General features: G+C 35.7%; 2 protein-coding genes across 2 annotated transcripts in view; one reads left to right on the top strand and one right to left on the bottom strand.

The window, feature by feature from the left end:
- The window catches only part of LOC127874091 (uncharacterized), a 331,818-nt gene that overhangs the window by 124,939 nt on the left and 182,163 nt on the right, over positions 1 to 24,716 (bottom strand). The window lies entirely within an intron of this gene.
- Positions 1 to 24,716, top strand: part of LOC127874053 (uncharacterized) — a 44,757-nt gene that overhangs the window by 10,970 nt on the left and 9,071 nt on the right. Inside the window, exons 2-7 of the mRNA XM_052418167.1 lie at positions 5,846 to 6,828; positions 8,771 to 9,129; positions 9,740 to 9,805; positions 15,406 to 15,552; positions 16,691 to 17,567; positions 18,142 to 19,847. Of these exons, the coding sequence (XP_052274127.1) occupies positions 5,846 to 6,828; positions 8,771 to 9,120 (1,333 nt within the window). The 3' untranslated portion in view covers positions 9,121 to 9,129; positions 9,740 to 9,805; positions 15,406 to 15,552; positions 16,691 to 17,567; positions 18,142 to 19,847. The remainder of the gene's footprint in view (positions 1 to 5,845; positions 6,829 to 8,770; positions 9,130 to 9,739; positions 9,806 to 15,405; positions 15,553 to 16,690; positions 17,568 to 18,141; positions 19,848 to 24,716) is intronic.

Here is a 24,716-nt window from a genome sequence, read left to right as displayed (position 1 = left end):
ATCACAACTGGTACATACCCTGACATATATTTTACCAATCCATGCATTTTTTTTTAAATATTGAACATAAAATAAAATATAATTATATATGTGAAGAAGCATACTTTATGATAATTGCAAATGCGTATTGTCTCAAATTAATAGAAGCATACATGAACAATGTTAATTTATCACAGAAAAAAGATTCTCATTTTAAATGAATTTGTGAGTAAAAATCAGTTGTTGTTTTTTTTAATATTTTGCACACAAGTATAAATATAAACATGGTAAAAACATGATGTTGATTGTTATAAAATTATCTAGAAGTGCAACAAGTGAATACAAGCTACAGAGTTTGTTAATTCTTCTAAAACCATACTGTACTTAACTGTACATTATCATCGATCAGTAAATACAATTTAAAAAAATACTACCTTCTCTACAGAGGCCATTGCTGATGTTCTTCTCATTATAGGACATTCCATTTGTAATTCAGTGATGCACTAAACATTATCAAAGATACCCTTCCAGTAAATTGAATTCCTGTCAGGAAACTCCTTGATTATGTTTCTGTCAATTCAGATGTGTAAGCTACAATACACATTCCTGTCTTCTCAGTATTATCCATCCATTTTTATCCAGTTTGCTCAAGCAATTCCAGTTTGAAATATATCTGACTAACCTTCGTGAAAGATTTGCTTCAGTAAGAATCATCTCTTATGTTTTAACAAAGAGCATATCCAGCACAACAAAGAATGGCCACACTTAATTTTTAAATAATCAAAAGATTGAACTTTTTTTACAGTTGACCCCTTTTTTCATCGCAATTTCTCAAACAAGGGAAAGAACTTTGCTCTTTATAAGGTACTTTAGTCTACCAAAAGTTTGTTAGAGAAAGCAAATTAAATCTACTTTATGAATTTCTTCAAATGTTCTCTATAAGGTCCGCGCAATCACCAGACTTCTGTTTAGAGATTATTCAAACATAGCAACTAAGTTTTACGCTACGTTCGGTTTATAGAAACGCACTTACGCATTCAGAAAAGCGTACGTAACTTTATACGTACGTACATTTTCGTCCGTAAAGTTACGCATTGTACCAGAAACGGCCCCCTGGTGTGTTTAATAGTCTCTATTGAAGCAATATAGTTAATTAATACATGCGAAAGGTGCCTTTACATATAAATATATATAAAAATATGTTTACTATTATTAGAAAAAGCTTCTACAACAGTGTAATGAGATATATAAAACACATTAAAAAAAATATTCGGTTTAGACAGTTTTATTTTTATTTTTTTGGTAGACTGCTCACTTTTCATGCTTTTCTTTTTATTTTTATTAATCCCCCCCCTACTCAATTTTTTTGAAAATTTCCCATAAAACAAATAATAAAAAAATCCTGGCCTAAATATCATAAGGGGACTGTGCAGGCAAAGTTATGTAACTCTGACTGGCATTTTGACATAATTATGTGCCCTTTTTATACTTAGAAATTGAAATTTTGGTTAAGTCTTGTGTTTAGGTCCACTTTTTTCCTTATGTATCAAAGCTATTGCTTTCATACTTGCAACACTTACTAACTATCATAAAGGGACTGTGCAGGCAAAGTTATGTAACTTTGACTGGCATTTTGACGGAATTATGGGCCCTTTATACTTGAAAATTTGGTTAAGTTTTGTGTTTCGGTCCACTTAATTTGAATTGTGTAATAAGGCAAATATGCTTGTTATATATAGCCCTGGGATATGTTTAGGCCCCTGAAGTAGGGCACATATTAGTCACACTGTACATGTAAGTCTATGTCTGAGTTCTTGTGTGTGTGTGAGTATTCACTGTGTCTGAAATTAATTTCATTTCTGTAATTTTTGCATTCCTAAAAAGATGTCTGTAGTTGTTTACACTGAAATATTTCATAGTGTACATGTATATCGTAGCATAACAACTTAACATACACAAAGCACACACATTTAATGTGGTATGTGATGTCAGATATTTTTTTTGGTCCTCGATAAAAAACTGTTCAACACCTGCCCCTGGGGCAAAATTTGGCCATGCCCCATTACAAAGGTGAGCGATCAATGCCATTCTTTGCCCTCTTGTTTAAAAAAATAAATAAATATAACGATGTTCCTTTATAAATGTCTGCTTGAAAAGAGAGAATATATATTGCTTAAATAATTTTTATGGTAAGTGAAAAATATTGTTGTTATACCCCTTTAAGCTACTGTAATCCTTTAGTTCTTAAACAATTTAAACAGCTTTATGGAAAACAAATTAATGTTCTTTGGTTGAACAAGTTTCTATGATGTTTTAAAACTTATCAATATTACGCACAAAATTTTAAATAGCTCAGCAAATGAGATACTCCTTAAAGAAAATTCCTTTGCGTGAAATAGACATGCTCAAATATCCACAACCATTAATTTGTATTATGTATCCTTTAAGCTGAATAATTTTCAATATGATATTTAAGCAAATTAGCCAATGCATGGTTTATTTAACCCATTCCAATAAGCATTGGAAATTTATAAATGTAAAAAAATCTCTGACCCGCCCGCCCAAACCCCCATAACTTTTGACCCAGGGGTCAGATCAAAATTCCAAATAGTGCACGGTTGCACATATGCTCATAGCTACCATGTGTGTAAGTTTCAAGGTTCTAGTGCTTATAGTGTAGGAGGAGATATTGGCCAGGACGGACAGACAGACGGACGGACAGGTGGACGGTGGAGATAAGCACAACATCCCCATGCTTTTCAAAAAGCGTGGGGATAATGAAAAAAAAAAAAAACGAAAATATAGAGGTGCGCAAGCTCCCATGCCTGGTTACTGTACTCGTAAAATTCAGGAATACGTGTTGAGTTATATACGACAGAAAAGTCACGCGGATGGTTGGAAGAGTGCAAATCTATATACCCCTGTATTAAGCCAATAAAAAGCGTTCATATATTTTCCATTATTGTTTTTAGCTCGACTATAATATATAAAATATATATAGTGGAGCTATCCTACTAACCCCGGCGTTAGCGTCTGCGTTAGCGTAAGCGTGCAAATGTTAAAGTTTTTGTACTACCCCAAATATTTTCATTGTGCCTTGACATATTGTTTTCATATTTGGCATACTTGTTAACCATCATGACCCCAACCTATAAACAAGAGCAGACAACTCTATCAAGCATTTTGTCATAATTATGGCCCCTTTTCCACTAAGAATATGCAGCAAATGTTAAAGTTTGCGAACTACCTCGAATATTTTCAATGTCCCTTGACATATCGCTTTCATATTTTGCATACTTGTTTACCATCATGACCCCAATCTATAAACAAGAGCAGATAACTCTATCAAGCATTTTGTAATAATGATGGCATCTTTTCCACTTAGCATATGCAGCAAATGTTTAAGTTTTCGTACAACCCCATTTATTTTCATTGTCCCTTGACATATTGCTTTCATATTTTGCATACTTCTTTAGTAACATCACCCCAACTTATAAACAAGAGCAGACCACTGTATCAAGCATTTTACATAATTATTGCCCCTTTTATACTTAGTATATGCATATTATTGATAAATCTATGTTAAAGTTTGCGTACTTTAAATTAACCCAAAATATTTCCTATATCCTTTGACATATTGCTTTTATATGTTGCATTCTTGTTTACCAACATGACCCCAACCTATAAACAAAAGCAGACCACTGTATCAAGCATTTTTCCATTATTATGGCCTCTTTTACACTTAGATAATTGAACATTTTGCTTAATTTGCCGTAACTTCTTTATTTATGATCACATTTTATTATTACTTTGACAAACAAACACTTACCTGAATACCACAATGGATTCCACCCAAACAATTCCCCACGCCCCTACCCAGAATCCCTTCCCCCCCCCAACCTCCCCCCCAATTTTTTTAACATCATCTAGTAAATTACCCCACACCTCATTATACCCCCCTCTCACCCCCACCCCCTACCCCCCCCCCATTTTTTTTAAACATCATCTAATAAATTACCACACCCCACTTTTTACCCCCCTCTGGGTATAATTCATTTGAATATGAATATTATTTTCCAACTTTTTTTCCTTAATAGACATTGGTCTGTGTATATTTGTGAAAAATGTGCAATCCACTCTGTTCAATATTAAGTACACGTTACTGTAAAAAATATGTGTTATATAATCATGAACGTGTTTTGTGAGTTGGAATTCATTAACTTTGGGAAATTAACATTTAAATGTGAAAATAGCTCATGAACAGCGATTGGCTCTTGCTTTGCTGCCATTTAACTATTTATTTTTCAAATAATGAGAAAAAATATTATTTTTTTTTTAATTGTTGTTTTCTAATTTTGTGTAGGATAAAGTAAAGTGAAAATATTACACATACAGCCCAATATTTTAAAAAATCATTGACTCTAGGCTTGCTACTTTATGACATTTTAATATCACATATAAATAAACAATAGACCTTTCTCTTGGAGCCTCCTTATAAATATTTTACAATGGCGTCTTTACTTTTCCACGAATAGATCGTGTGACAACAACAAATGCAAAATAATCACAATAGGTTAAATAACATTAAAACATATTGTGAGATAGTAGACCAGGTTGCAATTGCCATAAGCCGCTCATTACAGGCTATAGTCTTAGATTGTTTATACTAAGACTTAATTAATAAATAGAGGACTTCCTGTAAGAATGATTTGCGGGGTTATTTTGCTTTGCATCTGTCCTTTATCAGTTGGTCCGTAGACCAATTGTTTCCACATGATATCTAGGGTCGAATGCTTTGACTTACATCCATGCAACATGTTTTATGTTTACATCGAGGAAGATTCAGATGTAAATCCATGTGAAGGTCCATAGGTCAAAGGTCACGTAAGCTTATATCATGAAATTATAAAGGTGTAGTAGTCAGTTTCAGTACCTGTATTACCCATTATAACAATTGTTGAAGCAGATTATGATAAAACACTGCAGGAATATTGGACATGCTACATTTACCCTATTATCAGATGAAAATCGATAGTATAACAATGATCGTAAACTTGATCTTTATCCAAAACTCACATAATATTCTCTATATATATTACAGTACTGCCATTATAAAATCTTTCAGTCATTGAATTTGAATCCACTTATGACAGGTGTTTGTGAACTATATATTGATTTTCATTGCCGGCTTATTTAAAAATGTTTGAGCATAGATATTAATTATAAGTCATGCCTGCTTTGTGTGGGGTGGCATCAATGATCTTTTCTTGCATGAGTTATTATTTATAGTGTGGTCAAGGTTTGCAATATTAAAAGTGAAAACAATGTAAACAACTAGAAATGTGTTCTTAGTACATGGATAGCTCTACAATCTAATTTGTTCCACAACTGCACAAATGTAACAAAAAAATGTGAACAAAAATATGGAGTTGCAAGAGTGTACCTGACAATTAATATGTTACTGTAGACGTATACCTCTAGCAACAATCCTTTTTGAGGTATGGTTCTCACTATTGAAAGAAATATGATTGTTTGGTTAAAGGGACATGACTCTTCTTATGTGAGAAGAAATTTCACATGGTGGGTAATACTTTTAGAATATTTCATCCCACTATCAGCTGTACTCTTTGAGTAACTCACAACACAATTTTATATGTGATTTATTTACTAAACAGTGGCCATAACTCTGGGTATGTTGAAAAAAGACAGGGAAAAGGGCAAATCTGTATACCCCCATATTAAGCCTAAGAAAAGAGTTCTTTTTGTCATGTTTGTTTTATTTTAAACTTTATACTTGTTTGAAGTATTACATAATATCGCTTACTATTCTAATCTTAGGTATTTTCATGACATTGTATTATTTCAGCCAGTGCAGTAGAGTGACTCCAATTAATGAGCTGACCAACACTCAGCCCACAGACCTACAGGGACTGTCAGTGGAGCTCAAAACTGTTCTGGGAGAAATCAAAAGCCTTCATATCAGTCAGGAGGCCAGCATTGAGTCATTGCAGAAAACATACAAGGAACATAGGGAAGTTATGATAGAGCAAATGTGTGGCAATTTAAATACTTATATAGATGAATGTGATAATAATTCTGTGGGTACATCAGGCGGAAATGAGCAATATTTAAAAGAAGAGATGTGTAGGAGTGTTCTCTCTATCATGAATGAATTTGATAATATTACTGCGAAGGAACTTAACGAGATGAAAGATGAAGTTATCAGCATAAAAGAGTCAGTTACAAGTTCTATTCATAAATGCACCAGTCTTCACAATGACTTGTCACATTTCCATGAATTTGTTCAGAAAATTGGAGATAATAAGGAGCTCTGCCTTATAGCCAGCATAAAATGTAAGCATATAATACAGCAGGCATTAACTCTGCTAGGAAAGTCAGGCAAGGTGTTTAATGTCCAGAGTATTACTAAGCACAATGTGAGAATACCAAGTGATAAAGTTGTATGTATTATGAGAGGCATATGTGTTCTTCCCGATGGGCAGGTACTGGTTGTAGACTGGAATAATGAGAATGTCAAGCTGCTGAACCAGCAGTACCAGGTGGTGAGTCACTGGGATGTGAATGCTGAGCCAGTTGACATTTGTTTGATCACACCCAGTGAGGTTGCAGTGGCTGTGAATGACCATGATAGCCAGATACATGAGGTCCAGTTTATCACTGTCAACCAGGAAAAACTTGTTCCTGGCAGGAAGTTTCAGTTACAACATGATTGTAGAGGTATTGACCATCACCAAGGAGTCCTTTTTGTCATCTCTAGTGAAGAACTGTACAAATACACACTGAATGGCAAACAGGTCTGCAGTCTCTATAGGTCATTTGAATATACAGGTAAGAATCATGGTGAATCCATCCTGATAACATTTGTAATATGTACAGGGATTTTTCTAGCCATTATGGAAAAAGGAGTCTAGTCGAATTTTGTTATTAGCTCGGCTGTTTTCAGAGAATACCCGAGGTATTGTCATAGCCAGCTCGTCGTCTGTTGTAGGCGTTGGCTAAAACCTTAACATTGGCTCTAAAATCAAAGTGCTTCCACCTACAACTTTGAAACTTCATATGTAGATGCACCTTGATGAGTTCTACACGCCACACCCATTTTGGGGTCACTAGGTCAAAGGTCAAGGTCACTATGACCTCTTATATAAAACTTTAACATAGGCTCTAAAATCAAAGTGCTTCCACCTACAACTTTGAAACTTCATATGTAGATGCACCTTGATGAGTTCTACACGCCACTCCCATTTTTGGGTCACTAGGTCAAAGGTCAAGGTCACTGTGACCTATAATATAAAACTTTAACATAAACCTTAACATTCTTTGTAGGCGTTGTGCTTAAACCTTAACATTGGCTCTAAAATTAAAGTGCTTCCACCTACAACTTTGACACTTCAAATGTACATGCACCTTGATGTATTCTACGCGCCACACCCATTTTTGTGTCACTAAGTCAAAGCTCACTGTGACCTTTAATATAAACTTTAATATAGGCTCTTAAATCAAAGTGCTGTTACCTACAACTTTGAAACTTCATATGTAGATGAACCTTGATGAGTTCTACACGCCACACCAAATGTTGGGTCACTAGGTCAAAGGTCAAGGTCACTGTGACCTCTAAAAAAAATCTGACAAGCTTTCGCAGCCGAGCGTTGGCACCTGTTATGCTGTGCTCTTGTTTTAAATCCATACAATGACAAATTTGGAAAGTTTTATCCACTTAATGAACCGAATTGGGATTTATTTTTTTAATCAACAAATATTGACCCATAAGGTTTGATCTTTTTTTTTTTTTTTTAAATCATATAAATTATAGTTATATACTTTGTGAGATGAAAATAAAATAAAATTCAGATGTCATAGCAGAAAACCCGCTGATGTATTATAAAATATTTGTTCTATAATTCATATGTGCCCTTTGAATGCTACAGTGCATTGTAGCCAAAACAATTAGATTCAGAAATATTGATTTATAAACATGAGTAATGAAGTACTTTGACTGTCACTACATGACATGTCTATAAATAGAAACTGTGTTCCTGGGAAAGAGACACTTTCTGACCCTGTCTTAATTTTGTGGTTTTTAAATGATTGTACATGTACAATATGTTTGTTAAATTGAATAATTTCATAACGCCTTATAGCATAGGTACTCTTGTGGTTGTATTCTTTTATGAAGTGTTCAAATGTATGTATTAATTTCATTGTAATTATAGTAGTATGTTCATTTAAACATTTTGCTGTTGAAATTGGTTTTGTATCTAACTAGCTAGAAAAGTGTCAATAACTGTTGTTTTGAATATTATTTTTCCTGTTATAAACACTTGAAAAACACAAATAACGTTGTAACACAGCACATGAATTATGTCTGCTTTGGTCAATTTCACTAATTTCAGTACATAGTTATCACATGTATACATGTGTGGAAAATCTATTCATGCTGCACATAGTAACATGGTATAAACATGTTGATTGAACTGTGCAATTGTTTCTGTATGTGCAATTGTTTCAATCGAATAGACTGTGTAATTTTGCTTCAATTCATATCTTACTCACTAGTCGCATTTCAACATGTCAAACGTTAACACAATAGCTCTGCTACTGAAGTTTATTGTCATGCTTAACTATTGAATCATTGAAATGTATGCATATATTTTAGATGTGTAAAGGCCTCTTTATAGCAACATATGCGTAATACAATATCACTGCAGTATGTTTAATAAGATTATTTAACATTGACAGTAATTCAATATCTTGATGTTACTCTGTTTTGCAGTAGACAAGTGTGCTGTGAGTCCCACAGGAGACAGGCTGTACATCACCAGCTACTGGGACAAGCTTCACACCCTGGCCAGGGATGGCACACACCTGGCTACATACTCAGACACAGCACTAGAGTGGACACGTGGTCTACATGTGACCCCTGCAGGCCAGGTGCTGGTCTGTGGACGCTGGCCCAACACTGTACTACAGGTGGGCTGGGAGGGAGAGAGTAAGCTGGCTACGCTGGCTACTCTGGAGGATGGAGTGAGGTACCCACGGTCAGTCTGCTACTGCAGCACCACATCCTCCATCATTGTGGGACAGGGGTGGGACGACACCATCCTGGTGTTCAGAGTGGAATAGTGTGTACATGTATGTATTAGTTGTTGTAATAAGTGATTAGTATTTTAATTACAATGTGTTGTTTAGCATACGAACATAGTAGTGTGTGATGTTACAATACAACATTGTGTGTGTAGTTAAAGATACAAATAATTTATGTGAACATATTGTTATCTGATTATACAATGTGAGGGTTTTTGTTAGAACATAAGATCTAATGCATATTATGTTATGTTGTCATAAAGTTTGTGTCATTATGGTCCTAAAATTTAGTTCTTGTAAACTGTGCATGAAAAAACAAAGCATTTTAACTGAAAATTTCATATTTGTACATAGATGCTCATGTACATAGCAACTGAGGCTATTTTTAGACTTTCATTTCTATAAACACCATGCCATCTAAGAAATGTATATGGATGAATATTTTTTAAATAAAATATTGTTAAAGTAATCTTTGGAGGAGTATATATTGATATTTTACGCAATGTTAACAGAAAGGTAACACTTGATGTGAGATTTATTAATTTTCCATATTTTATGCTGTTGAACATCTGTTATTGATTTTCATTACATTTATATAAATTTGTGTGAGTCCTAAATATACATACAAGAAAAACATCAAGCTATTTTGCTGCTCCAGTCGCTGCTGAGTCAGGACAAGAATGCTGAGGATGTGGTGGACAAGGATGACCTGAATACACAGAAGGTAACAAAGATGTTTTAATTATCAGGCCTTTTCATGGCCAATTTGGGAAAAAATGCAATTTTGGGATTTTTATTTTTTTCATGCGAAAAGTACATTGATTTCAGAAAAACAAATTTAATATAACTATTTCTAATACTTAAAATTAAAACTATAAAATCATATTATGCTAGTAATATACTTTTTTTTAGATCTTATTAACCAGGTTTTCCGAAGAAAAAAACTGGTTATTAGATTGGCGAATGCGGGCGGGCTGGCTGGCTGGCTGGCGGGCTGGCTGGCGGGCTGGCGGGCTGGCGGAACAAGCTTGTCCGGGCCATAACTATGTCGTTCATTGTCATATTTTAAAATCATTTGGCACATTTGTTCACCATCATTGGACGGTGTGTCGCGCGAAATAATTACGTCGATATCTCCAATGTCAAGGTCACACTTTAAGTTCAAAGGTCAAAATTGGCAATAAATGAGCTTGTCTGGGCCATAACTATGTCATTCATTGTGAGATTTTACAATTATTTGGCACATTTGTTCACCATCATGGGACGGTGTGTCGCACGAAAGAATCATGTCAATATCTCCAATATCAAGGTCACCACAAATTAAAATAGATTTATTTTGAAACAAACTTACAAAGGGGGTTAATTTTGTTTGTTCATTTCAAAAGTTCAGTTTCAGTTGTCTCCCTTAATCAGATTTTTTTTCACAATGAAAACCTGGTTTTGTGACAATTTTGTCCCTTGTTGAAATATAATTGAGACATATTAATCATAAGGCACTTATTGTGCCCCCCTTTTGAAGAAGAGGGGGTATATTGTTTTGCACATGTCAGCCTGTCGGTCCTTATGTCCGTCCACCAGATAGTGTCCTGATGATAACTAAAGAACGCTAAGGCCTAGGATCATGAAACTTCATAGGTACATTGATCACGACTGGCAGATGACCCCTATTGATTTTCAGATCACTAGGTCAAAGGTCAAGGTCACAGTGACTCGAAATAGTAAAATGATTTCCGGATGATAACTCAAGAATGCTTACGCCTAAGATCATGAAACTTCATAGGAACAATTATCATGACTGGCAGATGACCCCTATTGATTTTCAGGTCAAAGGTCAAGGTCACAGTGACTCGAAATAGTAAAATGGTTTCCAGATGATCACTCAAGCATGCTTATGCCTAAGATTATGAAACTTCATAGGTACATTGATCATGACTGGCAGATGACTCCTTTAAATTTTCAGGTCACTAGGTGAAAGGTCAAGGTCACAGTGACTCGAAACAGTAAAATGGTTTCCTGATGTTAACTCAAGAATAATTAGGCCTAGGATCATGAAACTTCATAGGTATATTGACCATGACTGGCAGATGACCCCTATTTATTTTTAGGTCACTAGGTCAAAGGTCAAGGTCACAGTGACCCGAAACAGTAAAATGGTTTCCGGATGATAACTCAAGAATGCTTTTGCCTAGGATCATGAAACTTCATAGGTACATTGATCATGACTCACAGATGACCCCTATTGACTTTCAGGTCACTAGGTTAAAGGTCAAGGTCACGGTGACTCGGACACAGAAAAAATGGTTTAGGGATGATAACTCAAGACTGCTTACTCCTAGAATCATGAAACTTCATAGGTACATTGATCATGACTCGCAGATGACCCCTACTGATTTTCAGGTCACAAGGTCAAAGGTCACGGTGACTCGACACAGTAAAATTGTTTCCGAATGATGTCTCAAGAATACTCCTAGGCCTAGGATCATCAAACTTCATACCTTGATCATGACTGGCAGATGATCCCTATTGATTTTCAGGTCACTCGGTCAAAGGTCAAGGTCACAGTGACAAAAAACGTATTAACACCATGGCTGCCACTACAACTGACAGCCCATATTTGGGGCATGCATGTTTTACAAACAGCCCTTGTTAAAGAAAGAAAAACGCTTTGCGTATGGGTCAGTTTCACATACCCATAAATACGCCAGGAAAAGACCTGCTTAATGTATTGAGAATGCAAAAAAGATGAGGTGGAAAAGAAAAGTATGAATTTACTTAAGATAAAATATCCTCTTTACTTGTTTGTATAGTGTAAACTCATATATATATTCATCCGAAATTTCGTGGTCAAAAAGACTTACCGACACATTAGTTTATTTTGTGGATTTTTCAGTTCAGAAAAATAAATGATGAATTTGTGTCAGTTATTTTTCTGTGTGTGATAACTTTGTGGATCAGTGAACCCTTAAAATCAACAAAAATAATGTCCCTCAAATAATAATGGTATACAGTGTAACCTGTGTATTAAGAATGTTAAAGATGAAATTGACAAGAATGATATGATTTAACAAAACATAAAATGGCGTCTTTTATTGTGTATATCATGTTTACAGCAGGACTTGTTTTACTTGAGGATCAATAACTCAAACTCTTCTTCAGCTCGATGCTTTCCAACTTATCATACAGGAACCTCAGTTACACAACACCCGGAGAATTTCTGTTATCCTCATAAGGCCTTGAGTTTTTATAAAGTTGTGAGATATTTAATTAAGCTTATAAATATAATTCCATGGAATGCATTTGTTCTCAATAAGAAGGACCACGGCCTCATTCCCAGAACAGTGTAATAAAAGCTTTAGAGTTAGTTTTCATGCATGCAATTGCAACAATGTAAGGTTGCATGGGAAAACAGGACTTAATGAATGTGTGTAAAGTGTTGTCCCAGATTAGCCTGTGCAGTTTGCAAAGACAAATCAAGGACAACACATTTCCCTTTTATGGATTTTTTAATTTAAACGAAGTTTCTTCTAAATAACAATTCCATCTATGCAGAAATTCCATGATAAGCCTGTGTGGCTGCACATGCTAATCTAGGAAGACACTTAGGGCAACATTTATTAAGCCCTGTTTTCTCAGAGCAAGACAGTCTACAATCTGTTACAGAGTTGTACAAGGTTATATAATGTGAGCATTGTTTTTGGAAAATGGGGCTTAATGCATTGTTAGTGCAATCCACTGGTAAGCCTATGCAGTGTGCACACAGACTTTTGAAATTCAAGTATGATAGTTTACGCTTTTAGGAAATTTTCGTTTAAAGGGATTTCTTCTGAACAAAAATAAAGTCTTGATGGAAAGCTTTGTCCCAGGCAAGCCTGTGAGGACTGCACGGGCTAATTTGGGACAACACTATACACATGCATTAAGCCCAGTTTTGCCAGAACAGGGCTTAAGTTAAGTCTGCTTCAAATCTGTTGTAGAGGGGTATTTATAAATTCTGATGAGAACAAATATGAGACAATGATGTACATATACATGCAAATTAAAAACAATTGTTGAACAAAACTTATATTAGGAATGTATGATATTTATTACTTACTGTAAATGGGTAGTCAAGCTAGTAAACGTAGTCTTATTTGATTGTGGAATCTTAATTTATTTAAATAAATAAAAAAGAAAAAAATGCAAGAATACAATAAAAAACGTATGTTGAGAAACTATTGATGTATAGTGAAATTTTTTTTAAATAAAGCATTGCAAACACTTTATAAACTGTAAAATCGTTATTATTTGTGGGACATTAATTATTGTTGAATTTGTGGGTTTACTGATGCATGAATTCAATTCAAACACATAACACCAGAATCAGGAATTTACGTGTCCACAAAAAAATAATTTTTTGAAAACTCCAAAATGTTATGTCAACATATATCTGATTGATGGGGACCCAATTTTTTGTGTCAGTCAGCACATTTTTATGCCCCCCTTCGAAGAAGAGGGGGTATATTGTTTTGCACATGTCGGTCGGTCTGTAGGTTGGCGGTCGGTCCGTTCACCAGATGGTTTCAGGATGATAACTCAAGAACGCTTAGGCCTAGGATCATGAAACTTCATAGGTACGTTGATCATGACTGGCAGATGACCCCTATTGATTTTCAGGTCACTAGGTCAAAGGTCAAGGTCAGTGACTCAAAACAGTAAAATGGTTTCCGGATGATAACTCAAAATGCTTACGCCTATGATCATGAAACTTCATAGGTACATTGATAATGACTGGCAGATGACCCCTATTGATTTTCAGGTCACTAGGTCAAAGGTCAAGGTCACAGTGACTCGAAATAGTAAAATGGTTTCCGGATGATAACTCAAGAATGCTTACACATAGGTTCATTGATCATGACTAGCAGATGACCCCTAATAATTTTCAGGTCACTAGGTCAAAGGTCAAGGTCACAGTGACTTGAAACAGTAAAATGGTTTCCTGATGATAACTCAAGAATAATTAGAGGTCAAGGTCACAGTGACTCAAAACAGTAAAATGGTTTCCGGATAACTCAAAAATGCTTACGCCTAGGATCATGAAACTTCATAGGTACATTGATAATGACTGGCAGATGACCCCTATTGATTTTCAGGTCACTAGGTCAAAGGTTAAGGTCACAGTGACTCGAAAAAATAAAATGGTTTCCAGATGATAACTCATGAATGCTTACGCCTAGGATCATGAAACTTCATAGGTTCATTGATCATGACTAGCAGATGACCCCTAACAATTTTCAGGTCACTTGGTTAAAGGTCAAGGTCACAGTGACAAAAAACGTATTCACATAATGACTGCCACTACAACTGACAGCCCATATGGGGGGCATGCATGTTTTACAAACAGCCCTTGTTTTAATAGTTTCCTGTCTGGAAGGGACATGATCATTTAGAGCTTTTTTTCTTTCATACATAATGGCTGTTTTTCACAAATTTGAGAATTTGACGACTCAAATGTTCACAATTTAAAAAAGTTTGTTACTCAATTTTTTTTTTTTACAATTTTGAAGAATTCATGACTCATTTGTTCATAATTTTAAAAAGTTTGCGACTCATTTTTTGACAATTTTGAACAGTTTGTTACTCATTTGTTCACAATTTTGAAAAGTTTGAGACTCATTTTTTCACATACTGAGGGGGCCACAGCCCCTTCACAAGGATGAGACAAAACAAGCCCTGTGATTTGATTTGTGTTTGTGGGATTTTGGTTATTTTTAAACTGAAACATTTTTAAATTTTTCCTCAACTGAACATATCAAACCAAATTAATGTTTGCAAATTACTTGGAAAAACCGGTGCCATGGGATTAGTGACTGTGAAAATGTGGAGTTTTGGGCATATTCACAGTATGGGCAAACTAGTTGTGTTAGCTGGTAGTTGTTCATGTTAAGTGGCCTTTTACTTAGAATTTTACTCCCAGGTGTATGTGAACAGTCATGTGTTTTCTTCTTTTTAAAGTACACGTAAAAGGCACCTTCTTGTATGCTATTGGACTAATAAAATGAGCACTGAAATTGAACATTTCACTAAAAACACATGTAAAAGAATATGTTGATGGATTTGTGAAATTAAGTTCCATGAAATTAAAAAGACCCATAATTCCCAATTTGAAGATTATTTCACACTGCAAATTGTCCAGTTGTCAGGTATTATCACGCTTATTATTCCCAATTGGTGTGGTTCAGGTACTTTAAACAATTGGGAAAAAATATTGCTGGTGTATTACTAACGTTCTAGTTCAAAAGACTAACTGGGCTTCCATATTCCATATTGGTTTGCTCCATGTTACAGCTACTGCTCAGCAAAGAATACAACTGTCTGGTGAAAGGCTCGACCGTATCAAAGTCCAGTGATGTCGGGGTATGTGGCCGTTCCATGTCTGGGGATTGCATTTTAGCTGACACTAACAAGGGAGAGAACTGAAGATCTGCACCTGCAGTGAGTTGTTCCCCTTTAATTGCTGTTTAATTAATTTAACGGACAATGATGTCGGGGTATGTGGCCGTTCCATGTCTGGGGATTGCATTTTAGCTGACACTAACAAGGGAGAGAACTGAAGATCTGCACCTGCAGTGAGTTGTTCCCCTTTAATTGCTGTTTAATTAATTTAACGGACAATAAAAAGGAAGAAAACTGAAGATTTGCACCAGCAGTGAGTTGTTTCCTTAAGTTGCTTTTTATTTATTTAGCCTACAATAACAAAGGAAGTAACTGAAGATTTGCATCAGCAGTGAGTTGTTTCTCTTTAGTTGCGGTCTAATTTTGTCTTCAACTTTCGTTACATATTAATTTACTTTTGAATGTTTTTCTTTTGTGAATTTAATCAGAATTTAACAATCAAGGATCTGGTATGGTAAAATTTTGTTTGTGTTTTTTTAACTTTGAGAAGACATTAATGTTAACTTTTTGCCTCCAATTTATTGAAACATAAATGTACAGTAAAACATCAGTGAGGGCATTATAAAAGAAAAGTTCTTAATAGAACGAGTACCATTTAAACATATTAGAGTTTTAACAAGTTGATGGTCCCTGATATTTTTATTGTTATGCAGGAAAGAAGTGGCTAAAAAGCTAAATAAGCCGCGCTCTGAGAAAATAGGGCTAAACACATGTGCTTAAATTGTTGTCCCAGATTAGCCTGTGCAGTCCGCTCAGGATAATCAGGGACAAAACTTTCCTCTTTGAAAGGAAGTCTCCTCTTTATGAAAATCCAGTCTAGTCGGACATTGTCCTCCCTGATCATGTGGACTTGCTAATCTGGGAAAACACCTTATAATATTAATGAGATGCATATTGGTTTTTAAAATTACATCTGCAATCTGCAAGTTAAAAATATAAATTATGAATTGACAGGTTAATATAGTATTGACCAACAATTTAGATGTTTGAGTATCAAATGGTTTGACTGAATCAAATGTCATGCTATTTCGGACAAGGAACCAGTGAAATTCCAGATTCAAAACTCATGAGACTGAAGTTTTGCCGCTGAAATCCTTCACATCCTATCAAGAGGCATATTTTGTTATAGATTGTAATATAAACCTGTTTTACTAGTTCATATTACCCATGTTTTCAGAAGAGCACCAGCCTTGATATAGAGTTGGTACGGCAACGACACAAGTCGGGCCCGCTGGAGCCCCAGTCCAGCACGACCCCTCCCCTGACCCCTAGCTCCTCCCATTTGACCTCCGGCATCAAAGAGTCAGCATTGTCTAACAATTCCATCCCATAGCAATTTCTGAGCACATAGAGTGTTTGCACATTTTTCTCAACAAGCGCAATGTCCGTGTTGAGTCTGCACTTGGGCCCTGATTGGTTTGATAGACTCAAGTGTCGGAGCTGGTAGAAGTGTTACAGACATAAGAAGTTATTGCAGCTGTTATGGTAACACTAACAGTCAGCTCTCGCTGTTTGACATTAAATTGAATATTACGAAAAAATACAAAGCTGGATAACTCATTCCATTCTTTTTGGGACAAACAGACCTGCAGAAAGGAAAAGGAGAAAATCACGGGAATGTTTGAAGAGTTTAAGTCAGAAGCGTAAGCTTTCCACCGGGGATACTCCTGGATGGTCTAAACTTAAGGGACAGTCCAGGTTTGTCCTCTCAGGTGTCCAAACTGTCCAAAGAGAATGCATTTATTTTTGACGCAGTTGCTAACAAAGAAAGGCAGTACCAACTTCGTTGTGAAGAGTCAAGCATGGTACATCCCTGGGGCATGCCTCAGGTGGGAATTCCATCTGCAACAAGGTGCTAAAGGTGAACCGATCAGAGTGTGTTACTAACCACTTCAAGACCAAACAGCCTCACATTGATTTGACGATAAAGAAGGCGTTGAAAAATGACAGCAGTTTTGATGTGTCATCCAGTTTGCTCTTCGACTCTCAACCCAACGTTGGCATTAAGCGTTATCAGCGAGGCTCGAAGGTCATCTCTGCTTCTTAAGCTTCAGGTGAGACCTTACAGTGTTATTTACTTTGTAAAAGTTGGGGCAAAAATTCAGCACCATTCCTAATATCAAAAAGTCTATTCCATATTTTTCCCATAATTACTGTCTTAAGTTCCCAATTAAAGATTTGCTTGAAAAAAATTATTTATATTTAATAGGTTCCAAAACGTTTAAGTTTAACATTGTCATAAGTGAAATTAATATTTATAGCACTAATTATAAATTTTTTAAGTATTTGTTCAGAAACAGTTGTATTGTGTCACAGTGACAACTAAAGTGGTATAGTCTCACATTTAAATTTCTGAAGTTATGCCGGTTTCAAAAAATATATATATATAATTATAACACCTTGCTACATACTGTACTTTTCCATGTATTCCTTGCTGTTTTAAGCCCCAAACATTTCAATTTAATAAGTGTGTGCATGTTATTCATTATTACAATGCTATTGTGAGTGCTAATTTGCGGAAAAAACACATTGTAGATGTTAAGAAAGGTGTAGCAGTAATCATATTCAAGGCTTATTCATTTGTCACTAAAAACAATTTTTATGGTTAACGTTCCATTTCCTTTTCAGATAAAATTATAAGCCAACAAGACGAACATCGTTGAATCATTTCGCACATATACTAAAACTCGCTTAAGAAATTCAGCACGTCACTTATGAACATCTTCTCGCAAGGCGGCTACATCAGCACTTCCAATAGCTGAGCCTTGGTGAGTTCCACTCCTGTCCCGATGAGTCGCTCGAGGTGAAACAATCTGATCCACAGATAGAGCAGACGCTGAGTGACTCGTCTGTTAACGTGACTGACATCCATATGTTGCTCTCTAATATTGTGCCTGAGGAGCAGTGTTGGCCTACATTCCCTGTTCAGGGCGGTGACTTTGGCGTCAAGACTCACACAATCTCTGTCTATGGCCCTGTCGCAGCAGCAGCAGCAACAAAAACAGGAAGTATTTCAGCTGCACTCTGGGAAAACAGGGCTTAATGCATGTGCCTAAAGTGTTTTACCCACGAAAGCGTGTTAAGTCTGCCCAAGCTAATTTGTGACCACACTTTCCGAATGTACCTTAAAACAAAGAATTCCATAAAAGCTGAAAGTGTCGTGGCTGATTAGCTTGTGCAGACTGTACATGCAATTCTGGAACAACTCTACACTTATGCATTTAGCCCAGTTTTTAAAGAGTTTAGAGTTGCACATTTAGTTCACATTACATCAGCTTTTTTCTGACCTTTTTGGAGAAAAGTTCTTATTACCAATCAGGAATTTTGCGGTTTTTGACTGTTCAAACTGAGTTAATAAAATGCATATTAGAGTTGATTTGATATCAGTTTTAACCATAGGGGGTAAGGGCATATTTTCATATCTTTTTGTTTGTTTTCACTTGTATATAAACCCCTTGCATAAATTATACAAAATACTGATGTTTTATTTAAATAAAACAATTATTGAAATGCAGTCAACATTTTATAAAAATTATCTGCATTTCATTTAATATTAGGTAACAAAATTTAATATATTTTTACATAAATTGAAATTAATCACCTGTCCAGGCTTTCAGTTTACAAATATGCCCCTGGAGTGAGAATATGAAGTGAAGATATTAATTAATTATTGCCCCCGGCTAATTGGGGTATATAGGAATCACCTTGGACAGACGTCTGTCTCTCTTTTCATATGTCTGTGGGCGTTCACTTACAATTCAACGTTAAGCATTCAAACTTTCAGGTATTGTTTAATCTCATACGTGGTTGTGCATGTACAATTTGTATCATAATACTCTAAAAATTACAAAACTTAGACATTATATAACATCATGCTTCATGGACTTGTGGCATTGGGGGATATTCTATGTAACAATGGTTACAAATTATTGTTTGACTAGATGTTGTTTTCTTCTAAGTATTTTGAAAAAAAAGAGCCATATTTTGCTTTCGGATTGAGTCAGCCTCATAACTTTTAAATTTAATAATTTAATGGTCATGAAATAATTTCTATGGCCATTCTCTCTCTGATTCTAGTACGGCAATTGTCTGTTACTGGCAGAAGTATATGTACTCAGTAAGGCCAGGAAAAGGTTAACTTAATGACCACACTACTACGACTAAAATGCATTTTTGTGTGTGTAGGATCAATTAAAAAAAAAGATAAAATTCCAGTACTTTTTAGCTGTTTCCTACAGGACCCCGTACAATTACAGATTGGTGCACAGCTGAACAACAGGCTCTCTCTCCAAAGCCAGGCCTGAACGCATGGGGTCACTTCCTGTGTATGGGTGGTATGTATGGATATGTGTCCATGACACACAGGCTAATCAGGGATGAAACTTTCTGCATAGACTGGATTTTTGCTAAGAAAAACCTTCCTTTAAACTTAAAATACAAAAAACGCAGAATATGTCGTCCTTGATTAGCATGTGTTGACTGCACAGGCTAATCTGGGATGACACTTTATGCAGATGCATTAAGCCCATTTTTCCCAGAATGAGCCTTATATTTTGCCAACAAACATTATCTTTTGTGATGACCTTATATAAATGTTTTTGTGGAAACCACAGGCTAATCTTGGATGACACTTTAAGCACATGCATTAAGCCCAGTTTTCCCATAACGCGGCTCATATCATGACAAGTTTTATAGTCACCAGCCAGATTGTCTGTAGCAGCTCACAAATATGGTCCTGGAATGAAGGTAAAATTGGCAAATCAACCGTGTCTGCCTTTGCACTTAAATGTAACACAGCCTTTAAACAGTTGAAGTTTGTCTGCATTCTTGTCCTTCGTTTCATTGGTGTATAAACTGTCTGATTAGTTGGGTCTTTTCTATGCTTAAAAGCAATCAGAATTTCGGCAAGTAGGCGTAATTTTCTCGACTGTGCATATGCATTTGAGTGTACTGCTCACATGGATAAACTTTGTAGTGCTTTGTTGTGTTTTGGTCCTATGTCTAATTGTATGTCATCGGTGACTATTTCATTGGACAACATGTCAATGAACAAGGCACACTTCCTTGAAAACCTCAACAAACTAATCAACAGTTTGACTGCATTAAACATGACCGTTTGGGATTCCAGGCCAAATGTCAAACTAGTACCAATCTGTGCCCCAAAAACAGCCGTAGCCGTGGGGGGCAGGTTCATGATGCAACTGTGGTCTCATTGCTCTCTGAACATCTCTTTCCCAACAGCAACAGTAGAGCAACATGACCTGTAAGGCATATTCACTTGTCACTAATATAACTCTAGTTTTAGTTTACTTTCCATTTATGTTTTAGTAAACATTATTAGCCAACAAGACAAACATCGTCTAAGTGAATGTTAATGACAATCCCCACTTTCTCAAACAAATACTCCATCTCGCTTGACATTAGGTAGTTTTTAATTCATGGTCTTGGAAAATGGTGTTTAATGCATGTGCGTTAAGTGTCTTCCCAGATATGCTTAAATTTCTTTTTTGTTGAGAAGAAACATCACTTATGCAAAAAAAATCAATAAAAGAGGGAAGTGTTTTCAGTGATTAACCTCTGTGGGCTGCATAAATGTCAGTTTTTAGCTCATCTATTTTTTGAAAAAAATTTATGAGCTATTGTCATCACCTTGGCGTCGGCGTCGGCGTTGGCGTTGGCGTCGGCGTCCGGTTAAGTTTTGCGTTTAGGTCCACTTTTCTCAGAAAGTATCAATGCTATTGCATTCAAACTTGGTACACTTACTTACTATCATGAGGGGACTGGGCAGGCAAAGTTAGATAACTCTGGCGTGCATTTTGACAGAATTATGTGCCCTTTTTATACTTAAAAAATTGAAAATTTTGGTTAAGTTTTGCGTTTAGTTCCACTTTTCTCAGTAAGTATCAATGCTATTGCATTCAAACTTGGTACACTTACTTACTATCATGAGGGGACTGGGCAGGCAAATTTAGATAACTCTGGCATGCATTTTGACAGAATTATGTGCCCTTTTTATACTTAGAAAATTGACAATTTTGGTTAAGTTTTGTGTTTAGGTCCATTTTATTCCTTAAGCATTAAAGCTATTGCTTTCATACTTGCAACACTTACTAACTATCATAAGGGGACTGTGCAGGCAAAGTAATGTAACTCTGACTGGCATTTTGACAGAATTATGTGCCCTTTTTATACTTAGAAAATTAAAAATTTGATTAAGTTTTGTGTTTAGGTCCACTTTATTCCTACAGTATCAAAGCTATTGCTTTCATACTTGCAAGATTTATGAACTATCATAAGGGGACCGTGCAGGCAAAGTTATGTAACTCTGACTGGCATTTGAACGGAATTATGGGCCCTTTATACTTAGAAAATTGAAAATTTGGTTAAGATTTATGTTTTGGTCCACTTTACCCCTAAAGTATCATAGATATTGCTTTCATACTTGGAACACTCACAAACTATCATAAGGGTACAGTAAAAGGACAAGTTGCATAACTCTGGTTGTCATTGTTACGGAATTATGGCCCTTTTTTGACTTAGTAACTTTTAATATATGGTTAAATTTTGTGTTTCGATCCACTTTACTTCTTAAGTATCAAGGCTATTGCTTTCAAACTTCAAATACTTACATGCTATCATGAGGTTACTGTACCTGGCAACTTTAATTTTACTTTGACCTTTGAATGACCTTGACTCTCAAGGTCAAATTATTAAATTTTGCTAAAATTGCCATAACTTCTTTATTTATGATTAGATTTGATTGATACTTTGATGAAACTACTCTTACCTGACATACCACAATAGACTCCACCCAAACCATCCCCCGTGTCCCTCCCCTCCCCCCCTCCCCCCCTCCCCCACCCCTATTTTTTTTTTTTTTTTTTTTTTTTTTTTTTTAAGATCATCTCACAAATGACCACCAAACCCTCACACTATACCCCCACCCCCCCCCACCCCCCCCCACCACCCCACCCCACCCCCCAATTTTTTTTTTTTTTTTTTTTTTTTTTTTTTTTTTTTTTTTTAAGATCATCTCACAAATTACCACCACACCCTCACACTATACCCCCCCCCATTTTTTTTTTTAAAAATGGTTATGTTTGAAATACCGTCCAACCATCGCACCCAAACCCCCCCCCCCCCCCCCCCATCGCCCCCCCCCCAACCCCCCCAACCCCCCCCCCCCCTGATTTTTTTTTTTTTTTTTTTTTTTTTTCGCTTTTTTGGAAGATAATGTAATAAATGTCCACAACCCCACACTATACACCCCTCTTCACTCCACTCCTCCCTCCTTTGTGATTGAAAATGAGAGTCCCTTCACCTTTAAAAAGAAAATAGATGAGCGGTCTGCACCCGCAAGGCGGTGCTCTTGTTCAATAATTCTTCTGACCTTTTGGGGAAAGGCATCCATTGGGAATTGTTTGTTTGAAATTGGTCAAACTGGGTAAATACCATAGGTAACAGTTGACATAAATCATTATTAAGTTGTGTCTGGTTTTTTGGCTGAAAATTAGCCTTTAAGCCAAACGTTTGTTTTGTTGTTCCCTTATATATGACAAAAATATCTCTTGAATAGAAGGAACAAACAGCCACATTTTTTATTCAATGTCATTTTTATAAAACTTTTATTTTAAGGCATTCATTACTTTATAAAAATATTATCTGTATTTATAATCAATAAAGATATCAATTTTTTTGCATAAATTGAAAATCTTATATTTTCAACATATCAAGTCATTTTGTATACAAATTTTCCCTAGAAGTAAGAATTTACCCTACCTTGACACATACAATCACAGATCTGTACCCCAGCTGGCTCTATTTTGTGTTGACAGGGGCCTTTATACATTTCTGGGATTCACAAGATATTTCTATCATTTCACAGGGTCCTTATCCTCATCAGTTCAGGCCTCGAGAGCAATGTTACCCAACAACAACACAGCCACTACATCAAAAGATTAGTTCCCTTGCCATTGCAAAGTGGCTCACTGTGGCTAACCTCATAGCATTCATGAGGCCCAGCCTTAATAAGCCTTGTTCTCGGAAAACTGGGCTTAATCCATGTTTTAAAGTGCTGTCCCAGATTGGCCTATGCAGTAAGAACAGGCTAATCAGGGATGACACTTGCCACTCTAATGAAAGTTTTTTTTAAGGAAGTCCATTCTAAACATAAATTCAGTAAAGGCGGAAAGTTAGTCCCTGCACAGTCTAATTTGGAACAGAATTTTACGCACATGAATTAAGCCCAGTTTTGCTAAAACACGGCTCTTACATGTATCTTAAACTTAGAATATCTCCTTTAACATCATGATTGCAACATGGAGCTGCAAGGGTTATTCCTTCACTACCATATTTAGGACAATTTATAATTTATATTCCATTTCATTTCATTTCAGAAATTATAACTAGCCAACAATTCCATGTTTGAGGTTAACGTCAATGGCAATCCTTACCTGTTCCTAGCCCCATAATGCAAATCCAGGCGTTTTTCATATTAATCAGATACTGACTCAGTCACTAATGTTCAAGTCCTTGCATGAACAGTCCTTTATCCACATATTTCTCTTTCAACACTTTTCGGAGTTCAGGAATTTTGTTAGTAAGCGACCCTTTGGCGAGCTTACTAACGAATTTCCTGAACAAGTTTAATAAAATATGGTATATGACAACGAGTGTCAGATCTTTTTTATCACATGCTTTTAAATGAGCAAATTAAATATTTACGCAAACAATAAATCCTGAATGTTGTTTACATTTCGTGACGTTATTTGACGTTGCAACGCCATTTCAGCAAATAAACAAAATGCGATTGGTCAATAAACGAAAACTAAGCCAATGAAAATGCTTAAAAATGTTGTATTACACATGTGTAATATAAAAAAAATATGTAATGGTTGTATTACATTGGAAACAGGGTATAACATGTGATAAACCAATTTATTGCGTAAATATTACTAAAAGGAGAGAAACTATATAAGAATGTATTATTTAATTTTAATCCTTTTCTTATTCTGATTGTATTGTGCATGATTGATGTACACTGTGTCTGCCAAAAGAAATAATTTTAAATATGTTTAAATTATTGAAATCAGAAAAAAGGATTTCTTATGGAATATGTTATCTTAAATTATGTCTTAAAAACAAAACATTATTGGGCCTTCACAGCGTAATCGATGCCACACACGACCACTTTGACATCATTT

Source organism: Dreissena polymorpha, chromosome 1 (genome assembly GCF_020536995.1).
Source record: "Dreissena polymorpha isolate Duluth1 chromosome 1, UMN_Dpol_1.0, whole genome shotgun sequence".
NCBI classification, from domain to species: domain Eukaryota; kingdom Metazoa; phylum Mollusca; class Bivalvia; order Myida; family Dreissenidae; genus Dreissena; species Dreissena polymorpha.
This window is presented reverse-complemented; position numbering and strand designations above follow the sequence as displayed.